At 48.8% G+C, this 25,517-nt stretch overlaps 2 protein-coding genes across 2 annotated transcripts; both read left to right on the top strand.

Moving 5' to 3' along the window:
- The first annotated feature begins 6,012 nt into the window (after positions 1 to 6,012).
- Positions 6,013 to 7,898, top strand: RLN3 (relaxin 3). The gene is made up of 2 exons (XM_069494849.1): positions 6,013 to 6,275; positions 7,660 to 7,898. The coding sequence occupies exons 1-2, from the start codon at positions 6,086 to 6,088 to the stop codon at positions 7,896 to 7,898; spliced, it is 429 nt and encodes a 142-aa protein (XP_069350950.1). The 5' UTR covers positions 6,013 to 6,085.
- A 966-nt stretch (positions 7,899 to 8,864) lies between these two features.
- IL27RA (interleukin 27 receptor subunit alpha) lies at positions 8,865 to 24,992 on the top strand. Its single transcript, XM_069494835.1, is given in 15 exon segments — positions 8,865 to 8,973; positions 9,416 to 9,533; positions 13,939 to 14,096; positions 14,185 to 14,342; positions 15,412 to 15,571; positions 15,685 to 15,758; positions 18,647 to 18,833; positions 18,929 to 19,117; positions 20,684 to 20,785; positions 20,867 to 21,025; positions 23,617 to 23,742; positions 24,254 to 24,347; positions 24,526 to 24,619; positions 24,741 to 24,896; positions 24,898 to 24,992. Coding segments are annotated over 15 exon segments (1,914 nt in total). The 3' UTR covers positions 24,928 to 24,992.
- The last annotated feature ends 525 nt before the right edge of the window (positions 24,993 to 25,517 follow it).

The raw sequence follows: 25,517 nt of genomic DNA, 5'->3' as shown, positions 1-25,517 counted from the left end.
ACCACTGAAAGTGTGACAGAGTTTGGGGAAAGGCTGGGCGGGATGGGACTGGGGTTCATTGGCATGTGGGGACCAGATACCACATTGCAGTAGGCTGAGGGCCAGGTGGGAAGAGAGGAGTGAGGATAGTGAGCATAGGTGCGATGTCTTTGGGTTGGGAAGCCAGGTTCTAAACTGCATTGTCCCCTATGGTAGTTGCTGGCCACACGTGGCTATTAAAACTACAAGTAACTAAAAAGAAATAAAATTAACAATTCGGTTCCTCATTTGTATCAGACACATTTCAAACGCTCAATAGCCCCATGGAGCTAGTGACTACTGTTTTAGAAAATACAGATATAGAAAATTTTTGTCATCAGAGAAAGCTTCACTGGCCAGCATTGCTTTTATCTAACTGTAAAAAGTCATTTCAGAGACTCAGGGAAATTTGATTATGTACTCGGTATAAAATGGTACTGAGGAATGATTGTAAACACCGGTATTGTGATTATGTAGGAAAATGTTCTTATTTCTCAAAGATGCAAGCTGTAGTATTTAGAGGTAAAAACTCATCAATAGAGTGGAAATGACATAGTGTGTATAAATCACTTAGCATAAAACCAGGCATATCCAATAAAAAAAAGAAAAAGATAAAGATAAAACCAGGCATGGATCAAGTCCTTAATAAATGCTAGTGGACATTATTAAAGAAATTTGGATGGCCAGGTGTGGTGGCTCACACCTGTAATCCTAGCACTCTGGGATGCTGAGGCAGGAGGATCACTTGAGGTCAGGAGTTCAAGACCAGCCTGAGCAAGAGCGAGACCCCATCTCTACTACAAAAAACAGAAAAATTAGCCAGGCTTGGTGGCGCTTGACTGTAGTCTCAGCTACTTGGGAGGCTGAGGCAGGAGGATCTCTTGAGTCCAGGAGTTTGAGGTTGCTGTGATCTATGAGGACACCACTGTACTCTAGCTGGGGCAAAAGAGTAAGACCCTGTCTCCCAGAACAAAACAAAACAAACGAAAAAAAAAAAAAGAAAGAAGAAGTTTGGACAAATGAAAAACTGGGGAAAAAATATTTACAACTCATTTCATAACCAGATGGTAAGTTTCCTTAATATATAAAGAACTCCTATCTCCTGGTACTGGCTCTGTAAATCAATTAATCAATCTCCTATAAAATCAAGAAGAAAATGATCAACCACCCAAATATATAATAGGCAAGGGAGGTGATCAGAGAGTAGAGAGAAAACTAAGAGGTTTTAAGCACATGGGACTTTGCTCTGCCTTGCTTGTGGTAAGGAAAATGCAAATTTTTCTCTACTCTGAGATACTGTTTTTCACCTGTCATATTGGCAAAAATCCAAAGTTTGACAATCCCCTCTGTTGGTAAGGCTATAAGGAAACAGGACTCGTATCCATTGCTAGAGGGAGTGTTAATATATCAAACCCCTGAGAGGAAAAATTTGGTAATGTCTGTAAAAATTTCAAATGCACACAGTCTTTGAGGCAGAAATCCCACTTTGGGGAATTCATCCACAGATACACTTGCATATGTGTGAAATGATGTTTGTACAAAGTTCTTCACTGCAGTGTTCACCTAAGAGCAAACGGATGAAAAAAATGTTTGTCTCTGGAACTGAAATTAACTATGGGGCATTTACACAACAGAATGCGATACAGCTGTAAAAAATAAAAATAAAATAGGATAACAAGGATGCTTAGAGAGTTTGAATAGGGGGAGATCTCTAGCATTTGTTGGTAAGTGAGGGAAAAAGCACGGTGTGGAAGAATGTGTAAAACATGCTACCTTTAAATGAAATACTGGCACATGCTACAACATGGATGAACCTTAAGAACATTATGCTAGGCTGGGCGCGGTGGCTCATGCCTGTAATCCTAGCACTCTGGGAGACTGAGGTGGGAGGATCTCTTGAGGTCAGCAGTTCGAGACCAGCCTGAGCAAGAGTGAGACTCCATCTCTACTAAAAATAGAAAAATGAGCGGGGCGTGGTGGCTCCTGTAGTCCTAGCTCCTCAGGAGGCTGAGGCAGGAGGATTGCTTGACCCCAGGAATTGGAGGCTGCAGTGAGCTATGATGATGCCACTCACTCTAGCCTGGGCGACAGAGCCAGACTCTGTCTCAAAAAAAAAAAAAAAAAAAAAAGCTTCTGGTTTTGGACACATCAGTTAAATCAGGCAGTGAATACTTCCTGCATATTTGCTGTTCACCACCCCCAGGCCAGGGCAGAAGGGTATGTCCCTTGAGGAGTTTCGTGGAGAAGATGCAGATGCAGAGGAAAAGAGTGCATTATTCATCAGCCCTTTAGAAGCGGCACAATCAGATGTGATCTCTGCCTCTGGAACATTGCCCTTGGCCTCTGACACCGACAGGGGGTAACGGGCCAGGAGTTTGTGACAGGGAAAAGGACAAAGGGATAAAGTTCTAACCCAAAGGGAATGCATCTAGCAGAAATAACATTTAAACAGCACCTGCTTCATAAGCCAGAGACTGTCATAAGAATTTTACTCACTCGCTGTCTCTTCCCCGTTTTGCTGGTGAGGAAACCAAGGCACAGAAAGGTTAAGTGACTTATCCAGGGTCACACAGCAGGAAAGAGGCAGAGCTGGGATTCAAATCCACACCTGCCCATTACCAGAGCCCTTGTTGCTGTATTTTTAAATTGAAGTGAAATTGACATAACATAAAATTAAGCATTTTAAAGTACATGATTCATTGCATTTCGTCCATTCACCACGTTGTGCAATCACCACCTCTGTCTAGTCCAAAACATCTTCCTCCTCCCAAAAGGCATCCATAACAATTCAACAGTCACTCCCCAGCCCCTCCCCTTGGCCCTCTGCTTTCTGTCTTATGGATTTGCCTGTTCCGGACATTTCATATAAACAGAATAATACAATATGTGGGCTCATGTGCCTCTTTCACTCAACATCATGTTTTTGAGGCTCATTCACATCATAGCAGGGGTCAGTAATTTATTCCTTTTTATGTCTGAATAACATTCCATTGAATGCATATGTCATATTGTGTTTATTCACCTGTGGGTGGGTGTTTGGGTTGTTGTCACCTTTTGGCTATTGTGAATAGTGTCTCTGTGAACATATGTATACATGTAATATTAAAATAGTTGGCCAGGTGTGGTGTCTCATGCCTATAATTCCAGCATTTTGGGAGGCCGAGGTGGGAGGATTGCTTGAGGCCAGGAGTTTGAGGCTGCAGTGAGCTATGATCACACCACTGCACTCCAGCGTGGGCGACAGAGTGAGACCCTGTCTTGAAAAAATATATATATATAGTAAATATAGAAGGAAAAAGGCACATAGATAATTACTATGATGTAAACACCAGAATTATAACTTCTACACAAGATCCACCAATAAATGCTAAAATTAGTGCAGGAAACTTTAAAGAGAAACAGGATGTTTGCACAGCCTCAGAGTGTCTCACCCAAAGTATTTATCAATGAGTGTGGATGTTTTAACATACACACTCAAATTCTTTCATATTCCTCTTCCCCTGAGAAGGTGGAGCTTAATTCCTCTGCCCTGAGTAGAGGCTGTGAATGTTCTATTTCTGGACCTGGGTAGTGGTTACAGAGGTGTGTTCAGTTTGTGAAAATTCTTCCAGGTGTCCACTGTGTTGTGCTTTGATTTTTAAAAAATGCAATTTACATAAGTGCAAAAAAGAATGGAATAGACTCAACTGTCTGTGTCAGCGATGCACACATTGGTGTTAAGACTATTAATGGAAAGCAAAGAAGTGATGCTGGCTTAAGTTGGCCAGGTGCGGTGGCTCATGCCTGTAATCCCAGCACTTTGGGAAGCCAAAGTGGGAGGATAGCTTGAGGCCAGGAGTAGGAGACCAGCCTGGGCAACATAGCAAGACCCCATCTCTACAAAAAATACAAAAATTAGCCAGGTGTGGTAGCATGTGCCTGTAGTCCCAGCTACTCAGGAGGATCGCTTGAGCCCAGGAGTTCTAAGCTTCAGTGAGCTATGAACACACCATTGCACTTCAGCCTGGGCTATAGAGTGAGACCCTGTCTCAAAAAAAAAAAAAAAAAAAAAAAGAAGAAGAAGACAGAAAGAGAAAAAGAAAGAAATGATGATGGCAAAAGTCAGACGGCAGCTACCTCTGAAGCGAGCAAGAGGTTGAGCTGAGGGAGGAAATGGGGCGGGGAGCTATCTGCGGCGCTAACACCATCCTGTTTCCAGATCTGAGTAATGATTTACATGGGTCCTGTTTACAACAATTCTTTGAATTGTACGTGTGTTTTTCACATTTCGGTGGTGTACCGAAGCTGGTTCACACCAGCTTGTGAGAACCGATTGTTAACTTTTCAGGAATTTGGAGACATGGCATTGACATCTTGAAATTGGCCAGAAATTGACAACCACTACAAATCAGGGCTGGAGAGGCCACTATTAGTCATTTCCCAGCAAACCACAGCTCCTCTATGTATATGATTTTAATGAGATACTTTTTTTTTTTATTTTGAGACAGGATCTCGCTCTGTCATTCAGACTAGAGCACAGTGCTGTCATCATAGCTCACTGCAACCTCAAACTCCTGGGCTGAAGCGATCCTCCTGCCTCAGCCTCCCAAGTAGCTGGGACTACAGGCATGCGCCACCATGCCTGGCTAATTTTTTTCTATTTTTAGTAGAGACAGGGTCTTGCTCTTGCTCAGGCTGGTCTTGAACTCCTAATCTCGAGCGATCCTCCCACCTCGGCCTCCCAGAGTGTAGGATTACAGGCGTGAGCCACTGCACCTGGCCAATGAGACACTTTTTAATTGTTATTTTTAACTGTGGTGAAATAATACAAAACATAAAATCGAGCCCCTTCCCCGTTTTTCAGTGTGCACTTCAGTGGCATTAAGTGCATTCACGGTGTGCAACCATCATCACCATCCGTCTCCAGAACTCTTCATCTTGTAAAAATGAAACTCTGTCCCCGTAACATTTTTTTCCATTATTGGGATTTTTCCCTCGCAGAGCATGGATCCTAGGACTGGTCCATTTGAACCATCCCCACCTCATCCGCCACTAACTAACTGACCTTGAGCACCTTGTGAAATTTCTCTGTGCCTCAGTTTCCTCACCTGTAATTGGGGGATAATTGTAGTCCTTATCTTATAGCCCAGTAGCTCTCAAAAGTCTGGTCTCTGGGCGAGCAGCACCTGGGAACTTGCTGGAAATGCAGATTCTCACAGCGCATTCCGTACATGTTGGTTCCAATGCAGTTGGAACTCAGTGATCTGTGGTTTTTGTTTATGTTTGAGACCAGATCTTGCTCTGTCACCCAGCTGGAGTGCAGTGGTGCCACCGTAGTCACTATACAGCCTCAAACTCTTGGGCTCAAATTATCCTCCCGCCTCAGCCTCCCAAGTAGCTGATACTACACGTGCCACCACATCTGGCTAATTTTTAAATTTTTCAGAGAGATGGGGTCTTGCTATGTTGCCCAAGCTGGTCTTGAACTCTTGGCCTGAAGCGATCCTCCCACTTCGGCCTCCCAAAGCGCTGAGATTACAGGCATGAGCCACTGCACCCAGCTTTGAAACTTGTGTTTTAACAAGTCCTCCAGAAAGTTTTGAGGCTTGATCACGTTTGAGAACCATCATCAGAGGTTGTTGGAAGGATTAAATACATTACTCAGATACAGATGCTTAGAGCTGCGCCTAGTCCCAGAGCCCGTACTGCATAGCGCTCACTATTCCGTTCTTGTTATTGTCTTAGAAGAGGTCCAGGATCCTGGCCCTATAGGGCTCTAGCTTTGTCCTCCCTCCCTGCCTGGTGGGAGCATCATTTCTGGTTTCTGCAGAATCAAGGCCTTGTCACAGATGACAGTTAGCTGGACCACGTCACCGTGTCCCTGATGAAAGGTTATCGCTTCAATGGGGAAACGGGAAAGGTCAGGTTGGGAGGGGGGGGCATGACCACCTCCCCTCTGCTGGGGGAGATAAGGAGGTCACTCGGCTTCCTTCAGGCAGGGTGCGGGGAGCCACAATGTATAAATGGGGAGGCCGGGAGGCAGCAGAGACACCGAGCCACTGTCGTGTGCGAGGTGACCCTGTCCAGCATGGCCAAATGCACACTGCCTCTGCTGCTGGTGGTGTGGGTGCTGGCTGGGGAGCTCTGGCTGGGGGCCCAGGCCCGGGCAGCACCCTACGGAGTGAAGCTTTGCGGCCGTGAATTCATCCGAGCAGTCATCTTCACCTGCGGGGGCTCCCGGTGGAGGCGATCGGACGTCCTGGCCCACGACGCTATGGGTAAGGCTGCTGAGCTGGTGTTGTGGGAGGGAACAGATCACTGGACGGGACCAAGGACCCAAGGACAGAAATGAGAAGAGCAGCTGGAGGAGTGGGGTCTCTGCCCTACCACATCCAGCAGGTGACGCCTGCCCAGCCTTGAAGCCACGCTGAGGGCTCAGGCGTTAGCAGGACTGCAGAGCTGGGATGGGAGTGGGGAAAGGGCCATCCACAGGGGCTAGAAGTCAGAGAACAGTGTACTGTTTCCTGAGCACCTACTATGTGCTAAGCCCTGTGCTATGCAAAGCTGCTGCTTGCCCAGCTCCAAGGAGGGCACCCTTCACGAGGACTGGCGTGCTTTCCAGCTCTTTCCGGCAGGTAATGTGAGGGGTTTGGTGCATACACAGCCCGGATTTTGCCACCTCGTGGGTGACCCCTGCCCAGTAAGTTGCTTCGCCTCTCTGACCATCTTTATTTTTGAACAGGAAGCACAGTCCTGGAATCTTGTCTGTGTTAAGTGGTATCATTAAGTCAAAACAGCTAAGGGCACAGTCTAAGCAGGGCAGGGGGCTCAGTCCAGGCTCAAAGGGGAGGGTTGGGGGGACAGGAGACCTAGCTGAGGGGCAGGGGGCCTGGCCAAAGAACAGATGTTCATGACAAGGAGACTAAGGAGGAGGAAGATGGGTGGACATGAGGGTGGACCCAGAAGACACCCTGCCTGTGTTCAAATAGAAGCTCTATAATTAATAGCTGTGTATTCTTGTGCAAGTTCTCTACCAACTCATGCCTCAGTGGTCTCTACTGGAAAATGGGTGTGATAATAACAGGACCCACTTCATGTGGTTGTCATTGAGCTGAATAAAGAAGTTAATCTGCTAAAGCACATAAAATAGTGTCTGGCACACAGTAAGTGCTTGATAAAGGATCAGTGCTATTTTGCATGCTTATAATGAGCCAGACATTGTTCTAAGTTTTTTATGAGTATTAACTCCTCTATTCCTTATAAAACTTGAGAAGGTAGGAGTTATTATTTTCCAGACTTTGCAGACAAGGAAACTGAGGCTCAGAGAGGTAAATTCAGTTGCTCATAATTATAGTTTGGAGAGACTAGATTTGTACTCAGCCCATCTCCCAAATACAGGCTCTTAACCACCAGGTCCTCAATAAATAAAGAGTAAGGGAAAATAAATGACAAAAGAGGAAAGTCAAGGTCAGTAAGGTTGAGTCATCTGCCCATTAAAGCTGGTGACAGAGCCAAAATTTTAATCCAGATGGAGTGAAATCAAAACTTTGGACCACGAGGCTTTATCACAAAACAGAGGAGTAGCAGAGCCAGTCAGGAGCCAGGAAACTGGGTGTGGCAGAATCTGAGCCCTCAGTACTAACTCTGTTCTTTTTTTTACAGGGGATGCCTTCCCAGGTGCAGAAGCCAACACGGACAGCCTAGCAGGCGAGCTGGATGAGACTGTGGGCTCTAGCGAGTGGCTGGCCCTGACCAAGTCCCCCCAGGCCTTTTACGGGGGCCGACCCAGCTGGCAGGAAACTCCAGGGGCTCTTCGGGGCAGCCGGGATGTCCTGGCTGGCCTTTCCAGCAACTGCTGCAAGTGGGGGTGCAGCAAGAGTGAAATCAGCAGCCTCTGCTAGTTCCCGGGCTGGGCAACTGTGCCCACCAGGACCAACGTCTCAGACCCGCCATCCACTCAGCTGATGTCTGGCTGGGCACCTGTCTTCCCGCCCTCACACATTCATTCATCTGCAAGTCGCAGAGGCCAGGCGCTGTGGGCTTGGGCACAGTCCCCCCACCCGCTTCCAATGCTGACTTTCCACCAGCCTGTCCTGACCCTGTGTCCTGAGCAAGCTGTGTCCCCTACCTGGCCAAACCGGAAGGCCCTGACCCTGACTCCTGACCTCTCCCCAGCCCAAACCATGTCTCTGCCTGGCCTCCCCAGTCCCCTGTTACATCTGTGTCCCTATTCTACCCAAATGGGCCACACTGAGACCCCAAAGTATGACCTTGTCCCTGGGCAGCCCAAATTAACGCCCCCGTCTCAGTCCATCCTTTGCTCACTTCCTTTTCCCTGCCTCCCAGCCTGGTTTCCTCCAATCCCCCGCCAGAGCTCTAAGGCTGTGGCCCAGGGGCGGTGGCAGGTCCTCTGGCTTCCTTTGATCAGCTGGGATGGGAGGCGCGGTGGGCGCGTGAGAACCTCCCCCAACCCCTGTAATAAAGTTCCAAACGACTTGGCAGAGTGCGAGTGTGTGTCGTTGTTGGAGGGGTCGGGGGTGGGACAGGATTGAGGGGAGCTCGGCGTCGCCCTGGGAGCCACCCTGACCCCCACCCCGCCACATGCCCCAGGCCGCCTCCTCACTCCCCCTCCCCAGCCCCGCCGGCTCCGCCGCCCCCGGGGACTTTCCGTCTCGGGGGGGGGGGGGAGGGGGGGAGGGGAAGGGGCGGGGACCCGCGCGCAAGGTGCGGAGGCGGCCTGCAGGGGTGGCTCGGCTTCCCGTTGTCGCCGCCCCCGGCGCGGGACCCAGAGGAGGAGCCGAGCGGAGCCGCGCGGCCGCGCACAGAGCCGCCAGGGCTGGGCGGGACCGGCGGGTGCGGGGGGCGCCATGAGGGGGGCCCGCGTCGCCCCCTTCTGGCCGCGGCCGCTGCCCAGGCTGCGGCTGCTGCTGCTATCGCCTCTGTTGTTCGCGCTGTTCCACGGGACACGTCCCCAGGGTGAGTTCTGGAGGGAGATCGTGCCGGGCACTCTGCCGCTGAGCTCACCCCAAGGCGCAGATCCTCCAGGGTGAACCCCAGGTTTGCGGAGCGCATGGCGGGGGGGTGGCCAGACGCCATTCTGTGCCTCCCGGGGCAGGGACCCTGGCGACGAAAGCAGTTGGCATGTGGCTGGCAGCGGGGTGGGAAGCAGAGCGCTAGGGTGGAGGGATGGGCGCTCTTGGGTGGTTAACAGGATGTGGCTGGCAGAGGGAGGGGAGGAGTTTTGCCCAAAGCCGGGGTAGGGGTGCCCAGGGCCCCCTTCCTGCCGCGCATTTGCCTAAGGGACCCCGGAATGCCCTCCGCAATTGTCAGAAGTGCTGGCAAATTCAGGTTCTGGGGTGTGCAGGCGGCGTGGGGGGATTGGACCCCCTTCCCTGAGCCCCTCTGCCTCCCCCTCCAGGCAACCGGGGGCCACTGCAATGCCATGGAGTCGGACCCTTGGGCAACTTGAACTGCTCGTGGGAGCCTCTGGGGGCCCTGGGAGCCCCCTCCACGCTGCACCTCCAGAGCCAGAAGTAGTGAGTACAGTGACATGGATTGGGGAAACTGAGGCCTTGGAGATGGCCGCTCAGGTCCTAGACTGCTCTGGTTGAAAAGATCCACTCTCAAGCTCTTTAATTCTAGGTTCCTTCATTTCCATGCTGTGGGATCCTGAGTTAGTCACTTTCCCTCTCTGAGCCTCTGTTTCGTCCCCTAATAAAATGGCAATAGGTCGGGTGGGGTGGCTCACGTCTGTAATCCTAGCACTTTGGGAGGCTGAGGAGGGAGGATCGCTTGAGTCCAGGAGTTCGAAGTTGCAGTGAGCTATGATGACACCGCTGCACTCTAGCCTGAGCAACAGAGCAAGACTCTGTCTCAAAAAAAAAAAAAAAAGTCTCAAAATGGCAATAATAATGGAATCTGCCTCCCAGGGTTGACTCTGAGGATTCAAAGAGTTAGGAGCTTGGCAAAGATAAAATGCTTAATAAGGTGAGGCTTTTTTTTAAAAAAATTGCTGTGTGACCTTAGGCAAGTAGCTTAACCTCTCTGAGCATATGAAAAGCTCATTCAATCTGGTTCTGGGGCTGCTGTAGTGAAAGAGATAGACTGAAAGCCTGGCCTTCGCTCAAGGGAGAGACCTATGTTCCTTTATAATGAATCATACCTGAAAACTCATAATTTCAAATTACACTGAGAGAAGACAATAAAAAGGTCAACAAAAGATAGGAACGTGGCATAGGCATGCTGGTTTTTTTTTTTTCCTTACTGGTAGTTAAAACACACATAAAATTTATGATCTTAACCATTTTTAAGTCTAAGTTCAGTGGCATTAAGTACATTCACGTGGTGCCATCGTCATTACCATCCGTCTCCAGCAGGGGGCCGAGTTTTAATTGGTGCAGGGTGGGGGAGTCAGAGAGGGTCCCCCCTCCTTCTTTTTATTAATGAAGTACAACTCACATAACATAAAATTAACCACTTAAAGTATACAATTCTAGGGCCAGGGTGGTGGCTGCACCTGTAATCCCAACACTCTGGGAGGCTGAGGCCAGAGGATCCCTTGAGCTCAGGAGTTCACGACCAGGCTGAGCAAGAGCGAGACCCTGTCTCTACTAAAAATAGAAAAAATTAGCCAGGCATGGTGGCCTGCACCTGTAGTCCCAGCTACTTGGGAGGCTGAGGCAGGAGGATTGCTCAGCCCAGGAGTTTGAGGTTGCTGTGAGCTAGGCTGACAGCACTGTGCTCTACCCAGGGCAACAGAGCAAGACTCTGTTTCAAAATAAAATAAAATATACAATTCAGTGTTATTTAGCACATTTGCAGTATTGTGCAACCATCCCCTCTATCTGGTTCCAAAACATTGTCATCATCCCAAAAGAAACCCTCTACCAATTAGCAGCCACGCCCCATTCCCTCCTCGCCCCCCCCCCCCCCACTGATCTATTTTCTGTCTCTATAGATTTCCCTATTCTGAACATTTTGTATAAATGAAATCACACAATGCGTGGCCTTTTGGGTCTGGCTTCTTTCACTGAGCATAATGTTCAGGGTTCATCCACGTCGTAGCTTGGATCAGAACTTCATTCCATTTTACTACCAATAGTGTTCTATCGTATGTATACACCACGATTTGTGATCCATTCATTCACCTGTTGATGGACATCCGGTTATTTCCACCTTTTGGCTGTAGTGAACAGTGCTGCTATGAACATGTGTGTGCAAGTGTTTTGTTCAAGTCCCTGCCTTTCAGTTCCTTGCTGTATATATCCAAAAGTGGAACTGCTGGGCCGTATGGTAATTCTATGTTTAACCTTTTTTCATTGTCAATTGATAATTGCATGCATGTATAGGGTACAAAGTGATGTTACAATTTACGAATACAATGTAGAATAACTAAATCAAGCTAGTTAACATCCCATCGGGTCAAATACTTCACACTTTTTGTGGTGAGGACATTTGAAATGTACTTTCTTGGCAATTTTGAAATGTACAATACTCTATTATTAACTATATTCACCACACTGTGCAGAACTCAAAAAAGAAAAACCACATTCCTCTGTCTAACTGAGGGTTTATACCCTTTGAGCATCATCTTCCTCCAACTCTCTGCCTCTATGAGTTGAGATGTTTTAGATTCCGCACATGCGTGAGAATATGCGGTATCTGTCTTTCTGTACCTGACTTATTTCATTTTGCATAATGTTCCCCAATTCCATCCATGTTGTCACAAATGACAGGGTTTCCTTTCTGTTTCAGGCTGAATAGTATTCCATTGTGTGTATATACCACTTTTATTTTTGTTGTGTTTTTAAGAGACAGGGTCTGCTTGGGCTGGAGTGCAGTGGTGCTGTTATCACAGATCTGTAACCTTGAACTTCTGGGCTCAAGCCATCCTCCCGCCTCAGCCTCCTGAGTAGCTGGGACTTACAGTCAGACACCACCCTGCCCAGCTAATTTTTCTATTTTTTTATAGAGATGGGGGGTGGGTCTCGACATGTTGCCCAGGCTCATCTTGAACTCCTGGCCTCAAGCGATCCTCCCACCTCGGCCTCCCAAAGTGCTGGGATTACAGGTGTGAGCCACGGTGACTGGCCCCGTATTTTTTTAATCCATCCATCTCTTGAAGGAATTTAGGTAGATTTCATAACCTGGCTGTTGTGAATAGTGCTTAGATAAACTTCGGGGTACAGACTTCTCTTCCACAAACTGATTTAAAATCTTTTGGATAAATACCCAGAAATGGGATTGCTGGATCATACGGTAGTTCTATTTTTAGTTTTTTGAGGAAACTTCCCACTGTTTTCCATAATGGCTGTGCTAATTTACATTCCCATCAACAGTGTACGAGGGTTACCTTTTCTCCACATCCCTTGCCAACACTACACTTGCCTTTTGTGTTTTTGGTAAAAGTCGTTCTATTACAACAGATGTGAGACCCTAGCTCGTTTTGACTTTAATTTGCATTTCCACAGTGGCTACACCATTTTACATTCCCACCAACAATTTCTCCACATCCTCACCAACACTTGGTCTTTTGGTTTGTTTGTTTTTTTAATTTTTATTTATTTATTTTTTTTAGAGCCAGGGTCTTGCTCTGTCACCCAAGCTAGAGTTCAGTGCTATGATCATAGCTCACTGCAGCCTTGAACTCCTGGGCTGAAGCGATCCTCTTGCCTCAGCCTCCCAACAACTGGCTAATTTTTCTTATTTATTTATTTATTTTTTTGAGACAGAGTCTCACTCTGTTGCCCAGGCTAGAGTGAGTGCCGTGGCGTCAGCCTAGCTCACAGCAACCTCAAACTCCTGAGCTCAAGCGATCCTCCTGTCTCAGCCTCCCGAGTAGCTGGGACTACAGGCATGCACCACCATGCCCGGCTAATTTTTTCTATATATATTTTTAGCTGTCCATATAATTTCTTTCTATTTTTAGTAGAGGTGGGGTCTCGCTCTTGCTCAGGCTGGTCTCGAACTCCTGAGCTCAAACGATCCGCCCACCTCGGCCTCCCAGAGTGCTAGGATTACAGGCGTGAGCCACCGCGCCCGGCCTTTTCTTATTTTTTTGTAGAGACAGGGTCTCATTATGTTGCTCAGGCTGGTCTTGAACTCTTGGCCTCAAGTGATCCTCCTGCCTCAGCCTCCCAGAGTGCTAGGATTACAGGAATGAGGCACTGTGCTGGGCCCTTTTTAAAAAAAAAAAAATAGAGAAATAGAGACAGGGTCTCTCTATGTCGCCTAGTCTGGTCTTGGACTTCCTGGGCTCAAGTGGTCCTCCTGCCTCGGCCTCCCAAAGTGCTATGATTACAGGCGTGAGCCACCATGCCCAGCCCAAATGTCTCTTCAATGAAGAGAACTTTTCTGACACCATCCCTAAAATAGCACCATCCCTCCCCACCCCCTTCATCACATCCCCCTCTTATGCCACCTGACCTGGCCTCAAGGATATATTTATGTGTTTGTCACCTGTCTCCCCCACTGGAACACCACCTCCAGAGGGTGAGTTCTTGTCTGTTTTGGTCCTACTGCAACCCCCAGCTTCTAGAACAGGGCCTCATGCCATATATATTAGCTGACTGAATAGTTGCATGGATGTTACTGTGCCTGTATATATAGTAGGTGTTCAGTAAACATAATAACTGATGCTCACATAACGTGTGTGCACCTGATATTGTTCTAAACACATTCCATTTATTATCTAATATTTCCCCTCCCCTATTCAGCCCTTTCAGCAGGTACTTTTATTGCCCTCGTTTTGTAGATGAGAAATTGAGGCACAGAGAAGTTAAGTCACTTGCTCAAGGTCACACAGCTCTGAAGCAACAGAGCTGGGATTTGAACCCAAGCAGAGCAGGCTACAGCCACTCTGTCGGTACGAGGGGTTGTCATCCCGTAGCTCTGGGCCCAGCTCAGTGTACACCTGTCTCATCCTCGCCTCTCTCTTTGCAGCCATTCCAACAAAACTCAGACTGTGGCAGTGCCTGCTGGACAGAGCTGGGTGGCTATTCCTCGGGAACAGCTCACCATGTTTGACAAACTCCTTGTCTGGGGGACCAAGGCAGGCCAGCCTCTTTGGCCTCCTGTCTTCGTGAACCTGGAAACCCGAAGTAATGTGGAGGGAAGGTGGGGCGCTATGTATGGGGTGGGTGCTCCTGGGGGGTCCGGCTCACTGCACCCCGGTCTTCCCTTCCCCAGTGAAGCCAAACGCCCCCCAGCTGGGCCCTGACGTGGACTTTTCAGAGGATGACCCCCTGGAGGCCACTGTCCAGTGGGCCCCACCCATGTGGCCATCCCATAAAGTCCTGATCTGCCAATTCTACTACCGAAGATGCCTGGAGGTGACCTGGACCCTGGTGAGTGTCAGGGACCCTCTTCCCTTAACCCTGCTTGGGACATCATCCTCAAATCAGAGACCAGCCCAGGGCTCGTTCCAAGCCTGCCCCTGGAGTCTGTCTGCATGGTGCCTATTGTTAAAATTTTCCTCCCCAAATTATCTATTAGCTGGGCGTGGTGGCTCATGTCTGTAATCCCAGCTACTTGGGGGGCTGAGGCGGGAGGATCACTTGAGCCCAGAAGTTTGAGCCTGCAGTGAGCTATCATGACACCACTGCACTCCAGCCTGGGCAGCAGAGCAAGACCCTGTCTCTAAAACAAAAACAAGTCTCCATTTTATAGTTGGGAAAGCTCAACCTCAGAGAAGTTGAGCAACTTTCCCAAGGATACACAGCAGGAAATTGGAAGACAAATCCAGAACCAGGGGACCCCAGAAGGAGTCCAACACTTAAGGGCACAATGGGAAGTTGCATATATCATTTCCTCTCGTATTATACTTCATTAGCCAAGAGCCTAGTCACATGGTCTCACCTGATCACAAGGAAACACTGGGAAATGTAGTCTTCATTCTTGCCAGCCATCTTCCCAACTAAGGTGTCCAGGTTCTATTAACAAAGGAAGAGGAAGAGAATAGATATTGAGGGTAACCACCTGCCTTGCTTGCAGCCTTTGCAAAACACCACCCTAAAAACAGAGTTACTGTCATTGTAATTGTTCATGCAATTCAGAGCAATGCTGAGATGCAGACTTTGGAATCTCACTGCCGGGGTATGAATCTCAGTCCCAGCACTTCCAGCTCTGTGATCTTGAGCAAGTCACCTCCCCTCTCTGGGCCTCAGTTTACTCAGCTGTAAAACGGAGATACTAATGGAATTTACCACCTCCTGCTCTATCTGGCACATAGAGTGACCAATTTGTCTCTGATTGCCTGAGACTGTGCCAATTTTAAGACTGAAAGGTCCGTGTTCTGGAACTGCTCCCCCTCAGTCCTAGGGAAGCCCTGAGTGACAATTGCTCACTCTGTGGATACATGAGTTCAAGTACCCTCAACTCAGGCCCTGACCCCATCACTTTCCCCTGTCCCTCCAGCTGGAATCAGAACTGAAGACCATCCCCCTGGCCCCCATTGAGGTCCAGGATTTGGAGCTAGCCACTGCCTACGAGGTGCATGGCCGCTGTCGAATGGAGAACGAAGAGGATTTGTGGGGCGAGTGGAGCCCCGTTCTGTCCTTCCAGACACCGCCCTCTGGTGAGCATAGCTGAGCCTGTGCCCAATTTTGCCCCGCCCCTCCTGGAAGTCTGGCCAATCACATCCCTCTCCTTCCCCCCCACCCCCCACCCCGCTTTCCTCTTCCTTGCCAGCTCCGAAAGATGTGTGGGTATCTGGGAACCTGTGCGGGACACGTGGCGGACGGGAACGCTTGCTTCTTTGGAAGGTGAGCCGTGGGGACCAGCTATGGTTGCTCTGCATGTGTCAGGAAACCCCTAAATAACAATGGCACCAAAAAGACAACTGTGTTGCCCTCTTGAGGTTGCTTTAGATTCGAGGAGGGGCTGCTCAGAGAGGTCCTAGCAGAGTGTTCGGCATGGAGCAAGCCTCCAGCGATGTCAGCTACTTTTTTTTTTTTTAATTTTTAATTATTCTGGGTGTATAATAGTTGTATATCTTCAATGTTAGCTACTTCTGAGAAATCAGAGACATGAGGACGGGTGTACTATGCCAGGGGGTGGGGCAAAAGATACAAAAGTCTGGATGCAAGATTGGCGCTCAGCTCCCCCAAATATAACACAGTGTGCTAAGAGCTTGAATGCTAGTATCAAGGGCAGATGAGGTTGCAGTAAGTCCTCATGGATTCCAATCTGTTGAGTAGCTACTACGTGCCAGGCATGGCTGCACTCGGGCGCTCAGTAAATACGGCAAGGAGCAAAATGATAGGGCCTGTACCTTCTTGGGCCACACAATCTAATATCATTAGTTTCGATCATACATAACACTGACAGGTCCTAGTCTCCACACTTACTTATATTAACTAACTTTACAGATGAGAAAAAGGAGACTTAGATTGGTTATCCCAAACCACACAGCTGGTAAATGGCAGAGCTGAGATTCACTGCTTTTTTTTAAAAAAAAAAACAAAACTATTTTTTTAGGGGCAGGGTCTCAGTCTGTCAGCCCAGCTAGAGTGCAGTGGCGTGATCGTAGCTCACTGCGACCTGGAACTCCTGGGCTCAAGCGATCTTCCTGCCTCAGCCTCCTGAGTAGCTATGACTACATGTGTGTGCCACCTCACCTGGCTAATGTTTTTTATTTTTTGTAGAGATGGGGTCTCACTATGTTGCCCAGGCTGGTCTCAAACTCCTGGCCTCAAGTGATCCTCCTCCCTCTGCCCCACAAAGTGCTGGGATTACAGGTGTGAGTCATCATACCCAGACATTCATTGGCTTTTAAACAGTAATTCTGAGCACTGATGCCTCCACCTTATAACACATACTTTGTAACACGCCTTTATTACACTGAAATGAAACACGTAGATAATATAACCAAGGTACACATATGTTGGGAAAAAAAGAGCATGTTCTAATTGTAACATTAAGTGGAAAATAAAGAGGAAATAAGGTAACTACATAATGGCGAAAAATTCAGTTCACCAGGATGATACGAATACTAAACTTATATGTACCTAATAACATAGCCTCACAATACATAAAGCAAACATTTAGAGAACTACAGGAGAAATATATGAATCCATAACTATTGTGGGAGATTTTAACACAGCCTTCTCAGTAATTTTATAACAAGCACATGGAAAACAAGTGAAGATCTAGAAGATTTGAACATGTGGTTAACAAATTTAACCTTACATAGGAAGCACTAGAACACGCATACACACACAGAATATTTACCAAAATCATCCACATGTCAGGCCACAGAGCCAGTTTCCAGGGACTTCAAAGGGGTGAGGTGATGCAAGGGACATTGAAATATTCCATAATCAAACACAGATTGGACTGGGAATTGATAACAAAACTGCCTAGAAAGTCCTCATATGTTCAGGATATTTGAAAATCCAGTGAATATTAAAACCAGGTTCCAAAAAGTATTTGTATTTATACATAAAAAGGAGTCTGGCTCTGGAATAAGTTAAGATGATTAGATAGGTTTTTCATCCACACAACGAGTTTCCAGTAACGACATTGAAAAGTCACAAAGGATATAGAACAATTTCTTGTTTCTGGGGCAGGGTAGCATCCCTGGCTCCTGCTCTTCAAATACCAATCATTGAGGCCACCAAAAATTCCCACAAATTTTCTCGAAGCCCCTTGGAGGGTACTGGCCTCTTTCACTACACATAACCACTCCTCTGTATAACAAAGGGGATTTTGAATTCCCTAAGAACTGTACAGGAGGTGGATTAGGAACTCAGGCACACAATTTAAGGGGGTGCCAAAAAACTCACTATTCAAGATAAATAATATTTTAATGCAATATTTTTAAAAAATCAAATCAGCAAACTAGAGTTCAAGGACCAGATGCCTGTTTTTGTAAATACAGTTTGATTGGAACCCAGGCTGCTGAGTGAACTTGCAGGAGAGAGTGTTTATAATTAAAGTATCATTAATTCACACTAGAATTAGGCTTAGATAAGTGGGACAGGGTCACACAAGTGCAGAATTGGATCCTGTATTTAAAATTTTGATATTTTTGGTTCATGCCTGTAATGCTAGCACTTTGGGAGGGAGGTGGGAGAATCACTTGAAGCCAGGAGTTTGAGACCAGTCTGGGCAACACAGCAAGACCCCATCTCTACAAAAAAATTAAAAAATTAGCCAGGCATGGTGGCGCATGCCTGTAGTCCCAGCTACTCTGAAGGCTGAGGCAGGAGGATTAGTTGAGCCCAGGAGTTTGAAGTTACTGTGAGCTATGATGATGCCACTGCACTCTGGCCGGGTTGACAGAGAGAGACCCTGTTTCAAAACAAAATTTTGCTATTTGGTTTGTCATGGATGTTTGCATTCACTCTGATTTCTTTAATTACTACATTAAAATATTAATTATCTCGGTGACTGGGTTTTTAGTATTCCCCTCTTTTGAATTTTGCACCCAAGGTGTGTTGTCTCCCCCTCCTCACCCTAGTCCTGGCCCTGGAACCCTATCTGAATCCCATCTCCACCACCAAGCTCTTCTGAGACTCAGTTTTGTCATCTGTGCAATGGAGCCAGCAAAAAGACTCCACTGACTGGTTTATCAGGTGACCTCACTGAGACACATGGTATGTGCTTGATAAATGGAAGCTATTAACCCCTTCCTCCCCTCATCCCTCAGGCCCCGGGGCCCTGTGTGCAGGTGAGCTACAGAGTCTGGTTTGGGGCTGAAGAGCAGGAGGTGAGTGCGAAAGGTGTCATCCCCTGCTGCAACCTCTCCATCCCCACCTGGGCAGAGTGGGCCAGGGTGTCTGCCGTCAACGCTGCAAGCTGGGACCCTCTCACCAACCTTTCTTTGGTCTGCTTGGGTAAGAGACTGTGAATTTCCTCACCCCAGTGCCCTGGAAGGGCAGGAAGCAACCTCCCAAGTGGGCACCTAAGTATCCTCCTCTTTATCCTCCAGCTCCGGGCTCTGGCCCCCGTGGTGTGGAGGTCAGCGGCATTGCTGGGGGCACAGAGATGCTGGTGACCTGGCAACAGGGGACTGGGGAGCCACAGGAGCACGTGGTAGACTGGGCTCGGGACGGGGATCCCCTGGAGGAATTCAGCTGGATCCGGCTCCCCCCTGGGAACCTCAGTGCTGTGTTACCAGGTGAGCCCCGGGGACACCTGGGTTCCCATCCCAGTTGTTAAAGGAGAGCAGACTGATGGGTGAACTTGCAGAGAGAGTTTTATAATAAAAGTATCATTAATTCACACAAGAAATATTAGCTGACCACCTACTATATGCCAGGTCCTGTGTTAGGCACTGGCACACAATAACAGCAGGTGACGGCACGTACCATGAGCACCAAATCATTCAAACAGCCTAAAAAGTAGGTTTCTATTACTGTCGTGCTCAATTGACAGATGAAGAAACAGGCCCAGAGTGGTTCAGCAACTTGCCCAAGGCCACACAGCAAGTAGGTGGAAAAGCCAGGATTTGAACCCCATAGTCATTCCTGAGACAAGAATGTGTGCTACAGGGACAGTGAGGAGGCCAGTGTGCCTGGGGCAGAGTGTTTGAAGGAGAGAGGAGGAGGAGGTGAAGGCAGGGAGAGGACAGGGCAAGCTGTTCAGGGCCTTGAGGGCCACAGGGAGGATTCTGACTTTTAATCTGAGTGAGGTGGGAGCCATGGAGGGTTCTTGAGCAGAGGAGAGGCAGAGCTGACTCATGTGTTCACAGGCACCCTCTGGCTGCTATGGGGGGAATAGACTGTGGAGGCAGGGCAAAAGTGGCAGCCAGGGGACCCAGGAGGAGGCACCTGCTGTGGTCCAAGAGCAAAATAAATGATGGGTCTGGACCAAGGTCGGGGAGAAGCTGACACGTTCTGGCTGGGGACCCTCTGGATATGTTGCCCCTGAGATGCTTATCTGTGGGCAGCCATGCGGTGACATGCCGGGACTGTTGCCTACTTGGGTCTGGGGTTCAGCAAAGAGTTCCGGCCTGGGGCCTGGTACTGGGGAGTCTACCCGTGGTATGAAGGACTTGGAAAAGCGGTGAAGGTGTTGGGTGAGAAGTTGAAGTCAGAATCTCACAGCCCGCAAGTGCGTAGGAGCAAAAGAAAAGGAGCCCCAATTCTGGAAAATTCCCAGTTGGGGAAGGCTATGCAGAAGCAGGGGGTTTAGAGGAGGGACCTCAAGGAAGTCTCACCTACCCGCGGGGGGTGCTGTGCGTGCCCACTCACATCTCCGCGTTTGACCACCCCAGAGTCCACACTTCCTGCATGTCCCGGCCCGAGGCCTTTTTCTGGTCACTGAGGCACCGCGGCTGCTTGAGCAGCAAGCTGGAAGCCCTGGGGAGTTAGGTGCCCTGAGGGTTGGTGGATAAATACCCCAGCTCCCTCTCCACCCCGCAGCCCCGCACCCTGTCCCGCACCCTGTCCCGGACCCGGTGTGGGATGGCCCGGAGACTTGCCCGTGCGTGCTCTCTGCCGCCCCCGGAGGGCCCCAGCGGGACTGAGCCTCAGTTGTCCGCAGCGGGAACTTCAACCCTGTCTTGCTTCCCTGCTGCCCTGTTGGTGTTTTCTGGGGTTATCTCCCAGATAAAGGACTTACACTCAAATCCTTATCTCCGGGTGCCCTGGGGACGGACCCAATTGAAGACTCCTACCCAGTAGAAAATGAGTGGAGGGGAGGGAAGCCACCTCTAACTGGTCTTTGTGTCTCTGCCACCCAGGGGATTTCGAAGCAGGGGTCCCCTATCGAATCACGGTGACCGCAGTTTCTGCGTGGGGCTTGGCCCCTGCGCCCCCAGTCTGGGGGTTCAAAGAGGAACTAGGTAACAGGTGTGGCTGGAGGGTGGGGGCGGGCCTGGGCCCCTCGCAGACTTTGACTCAATAATCAATGGCTTTCTCTGCAGCGCCCGTAGCGGGGCCAGCGCTTTGGCGACTCCAAGATGCGCCCCCAGGGACCCCTGCCATAGCGTGGGGAGAGGTCCCAAGGCACCAGCTCCGGGGCCACCTCACCCACTATACCTTGTGTGCACAGAGTGGAACCAGGCCCGCCGTCTGCATGAATGGTGAGCTTCCCAGCCGGGGCCTGGGTCCTCCCAGCTGCTACCCCTTGTCCCCACCTGGGCCCCTTTGGCGCCCTCCCCACCCCTGGGACCACACAGGACGTCATCAATTCCCTCTAGGCTATCAATGTAATGGACTCTCATCTGGCCATTAAAAATAAAGACTCCGATCTATATTTATTGACATTGAAAGATGCCTGTCCTATTTTATTAAATGAAAAAGATAAAAGGATCACAAAATCCGTGGCGTGGTTCCCTTGTGGTAAAACAAAGGCCGTAATTGAGCAAAACAAAGGCACAAATACGAAAAGAAGTTTCCCCTCAATGTCAACAGGGGTTGTAGGACTCCGTGTCATTTTTCTTTTTCATATCCTTGGATATAGGCCAAATTTTTGTTTGGAGCACAAATTCCTTTTTAAAAATATAACTTTTATTACTCTTTTGTTGCCTGATGACAAAAGTTATCTGTGCTTGTTACAAAAACTAACTCATTAAATAAACATGTCACCGAGAAGGTCAGCAGTCTAATCAATACTGACAATGCAGCTTCCAGAATTTTCCATGCATGTATTTTCCTTTTGTTTTTTTTTAGATAGTCTCACTCTGTCGCGCAGGCTGGAGTGCAGTGATATCATCAGAGCTCACTCCAGCCTCCAACTCCTGGGCTTAAGAGATCCTCCTGCCTCAGCCACCCGAGTAGCTGGGACTACAGGTGCCACCACCACGCCCGGCTAAATTTTTCTATTTTTTTGTGGAGATGGGGTCTTGCTATTTTGCCCAGGTTGGTCTTAAACTCTTGGCTCAAGCAATCCTTCTGTCTTGGCCTCCCAAAGAGGTGGTATTATAGGCATGAGCGACCAAGCCTGGCCAACGACTATTTTTAACATAATTACCTTGCCATGATTCCACCCTGAAAAATTATATATATAATACATTAAAATATTTTTAAAAGTAGACCATGCTATTGGCTATAGTTTGACCCATAAATCTTACGGCTGGTGTTTTACAACTTGCTTTTCTTCACCTGATCATTTATTTGACTTATACACCTTTCTACATCTGTATATCTTGATATGTGTTCTTTTATAATCCTAAAACCAAAAAGTAACTTCCTCTTTTGGTTAAAAAACAAATAAAGAGGCCAGGCGTGGTGGCTTACGCCTGTAATCCTAGCACTCTGGGAAGCCAAGGCAGGAGGATCCCTTGAGGCCAAGAGTTCAAGACCAGCCTGGGCAACATAGCAAGACCCCATATCTACAAAAAATTAGCCAGGCATGGTGGCACATGTCTGTAGTCCCAGCTACTCAGCAGGCTGAGGGAGGAGGATCGCTTGAGCTCAGGAGTTGGAGGCTGGAGTGAGCTATGACAACACCACTGCACTCCAGCCTGGGCCACAGAGTGAGACCCTGTCTCAAAAAAAAAAAAAAATTTAATTCATTAAAAAAATAAAGAAAGAATAAGACCTAGTGTCTGATAGATCAGTAGGATGACTAGAGTTTACAATAATCTACTGTATATTTCAAAATGACTAGAAGAGAATAATTCAAATGTTTCCAGTATAAAAAAAAAGATAAATATTTAAGGTGATAGATAACCCAATTATACTGATTTGATCTTTACAAATTATATGAATGTATTAAATTATCACATGTACCCCCAAAATATGTACATCTATTATGTATCAACAAAAAAATTTTTTTAACAAATAAAGGACAAAGGACTGGGATAAAAAAGGAAATAAAAATAATTCTGAGAGGTCTGACCATCTTCCCCATGATTGGGGTGATCCTCCCTTCACCAGTTCAGTGGAGGTGAGATGTTCGTTCATTCTTTTATTCATTCAAACACATATCACTTTTTTTTTTTTTTTTTTTTATTGAGACAGAGTCTCGTTTTGTTGCCCGGGCTAGAGTGAGTGCCGTGGCGTCAGCCTAGCTCACAGCAACCTCAAACTCCTGGGCTTAAGCGATCCTCCTGCCTCAGCCTCCCGAGTAGCTGGGACTACAGGCATGCGCCACCATGCCCGGCTAATTTTTTTTTCCCTATATATATTTTAGTTGGCCAGATAATTTCTTTCTATTTTTAGTAGAGACGGGGATCTCACTCTTGCTCAGGCTGGTCTCGAACTCCTGACCTCGAGCGATCCACCTGCCTCGGCCTCCTAGAGTGCTAGGATTACAGGTGTGAGCCACCTCGCCCGGCCAAACACATATCACTTTTGAGTGCTTACTGGGTACCAGGCATTGATGCAGGTGTGGGGAATATGGCCCCTGTGGAACTGATTTTCTGATGGGGGACCCACAGGCATAGACAAACTAAATAATATCTAAGTAGTTTGTTAGCTGGTGCTAAGTGCTGAGTAGAGAATGAAGCAGGGAAGGTGGGTGGTGGAGGGGGTGCAATTTTAAACAGGGGAGGGTGGTCAGGGAAGGCCTCACCGAGGAGGTGATATTTGAGCAAAGACCTAAAAGACACAGGGAGGGAGCCGTGTGGATTATCTAGGGGACAGTGTTGCAGACAGTGGGAAGAGCATGTGCAAAGGCCCTGAAGTAGGACTTCACCACCTCCTCTACTTCTTGGGTTGTGTCTTTCAGTGAGTGGCAGCACCTGGAATGTCACCCTGCCTGACCTTCACTGGGGTCCCTGTGAGCTGTGGGTGATGGCATCCACCATCGCAGGGCAGGGCCCACCTGGTCCCAGCCTCTGGCTTCACCTACCAGGTAGGGAGGGGGTCTGCTCCTCTGGGAAGGGGTGGTGTGTGGCATCATTACTATGGCATTAGTGGGTGGACAACCTTTTGACTTGGGGGGAGAATTATTATCATTATTTTAGAGACAGGGTCTTGCTCTGTTGGCTGGGGGCATAATGATGATGATGTTGATGATTTTGTGGTTTTGATGGGAGGGGAAACTTGGCTTTCAGGAAACTGAAAGTACATGGTCCCTGGGGACAATTATTGACTATGCTCGGGGGCATTTTGATTCTGCTAAATGGTGCTGTGTATTGTCAGGCAATGTGTGTCTCGGACAGTTTCACACCATCCCCGAACTTGAAAGAGCGCGGTTCTATTCACCAGCCTCACCCCGACTCCAAGATTTCCCCACCTCAGCCACGCCCATGTCTAAGCCCCGCCCATTTATCAGCATCCCTCACCCCAGCCCCTCCCATCCATGAGTCCTACCTGCCCCCTCTCCCTGGTAGCCACAAGTTCTCTCCTCCCTGCCCCACCAGATAACACGCTGAGATGGAAAGTTCTGCCAGGTGTCCTGTTCCTTTGGGGCTTGCTTCTGATGGGTTGTGGCCTCGGCCTAGCCACCCCCGGAAGGTGAGGCCGTCACATCTGTGGGTCTTTGCCCAGGTGGGGAGGGCAGCCAGGCATCAGCTGAGCTTCCAGCAGGGTTGACGGGAGGCCTCGGGGCTCTGGAATGTTTATAGACCCTGCAACCTGGGCATGGGTGTCTGGCCCCCTGGCTTCCCTGCCTTGACTCTTACCTGCTCGCCAGGTGCCGCCACCTGTGGCACAAGGTGCTGCCCCGCTGGATCTGGGAGAAGGTTCCTGATCCTGCCTACAGCAATTCTGGCCAGCCGCACATGGAGGTAAGCAAAAGAGTGGCTTGCGGGAGCCCTCTGGGGGTTGGGGGATCCTGGGACTGTGGGGAGTGGGTTACAGGGGGTGGGGTGGGGACGGGGGCACGATTTTAACCTCATCTCTTCCCAGGAGGTGCCCCAAGCCCAACCCATTGGGGACTTGCCCATCCTGGAAGTGGAGGAGATGGAGCCACTGCCGGTTTCGGAGCGCCCCCAGGCCTCCGCCCTGCTTGACTCTGGGTATGAGAAACACTTCCTGCCCACGCCAGAGGAACTGGGCTTTCTGGGGCCCCCCCAGGCCCCAAGTTCTAGCCTGAACCTTACCTCAGAGGCTGGGAGCTTCGAGCCAGGTGCTTGTGTAGGCTGCACCCCCAGCCCTCTTGACAGATGAAGACACTGAGGCTCAGAGAGGCTGAGTCACTTTCCTGAGGACACCCAGCCTGGAAGATCTGGGATTGAAGGGTCCCTACAGAGAAGGGCCTAGCCCTAGTAGGGAAGACTTGGATGGATTAAGGAGCAAAGGAAATTGAGCAAGAAATCGGGAGTGGCAGCTGCCTCTCAAAATCTGTCCTTCTGCTGTAACAGAACTGCATTTGGAGTCGGGTGCAGTGAAGTGAGCCTGTAGCCCCAGCCACTCGGGAGGCTGAGGCGGGAGGATGGCTTGAGCCCAGGAGTTTGAGGTTGCTGTGAGCTATGATGATGCCCCTGCACTAGAGCTTCAAACAATCAAACAGCAACAGCCAAAACAAAACAAAACAAAAAACCAAAACACTGCATCTGGGTACCATTCCAGCCTCCCTGCAGCTAGACGCAGCCATGGGCTGAGTTCTTGACAACAGAACTTGGGCAGAAGTGACATGTGCCAACACCGGGACTGAGTGGACTTTTAAAACACAGGGTGGGGCGC

The sequence above is a fragment of the Eulemur rufifrons genome, chromosome 2 (genome assembly GCF_041146395.1).
Source record: "Eulemur rufifrons isolate Redbay chromosome 2, OSU_ERuf_1, whole genome shotgun sequence".
Classification (NCBI taxonomy): domain Eukaryota; kingdom Metazoa; phylum Chordata; class Mammalia; order Primates; family Lemuridae; genus Eulemur; species Eulemur rufifrons.
The sequence above is the reverse complement of the archived record's forward strand: the minus strand, read 5'-3'. Positions and strand labels throughout refer to the sequence as shown.

Excerpts from the sequence above, each read along its gene's own strand:
- RLN3 (XM_069494849.1), top strand. The coding sequence starts at position 6,086 with ATGGCCAAATGCACACTGCCTCTGCTGCTGGTGGTGTGGGTGCTGGCT. Across the intron at positions 6,276-7,659 it reads CCTGGCCCACGACGCTATGG|GGGATGCCTTCCCAGGTGCA; the intron begins GTAAGGCTGCTG and ends TTTTTTTTACAG.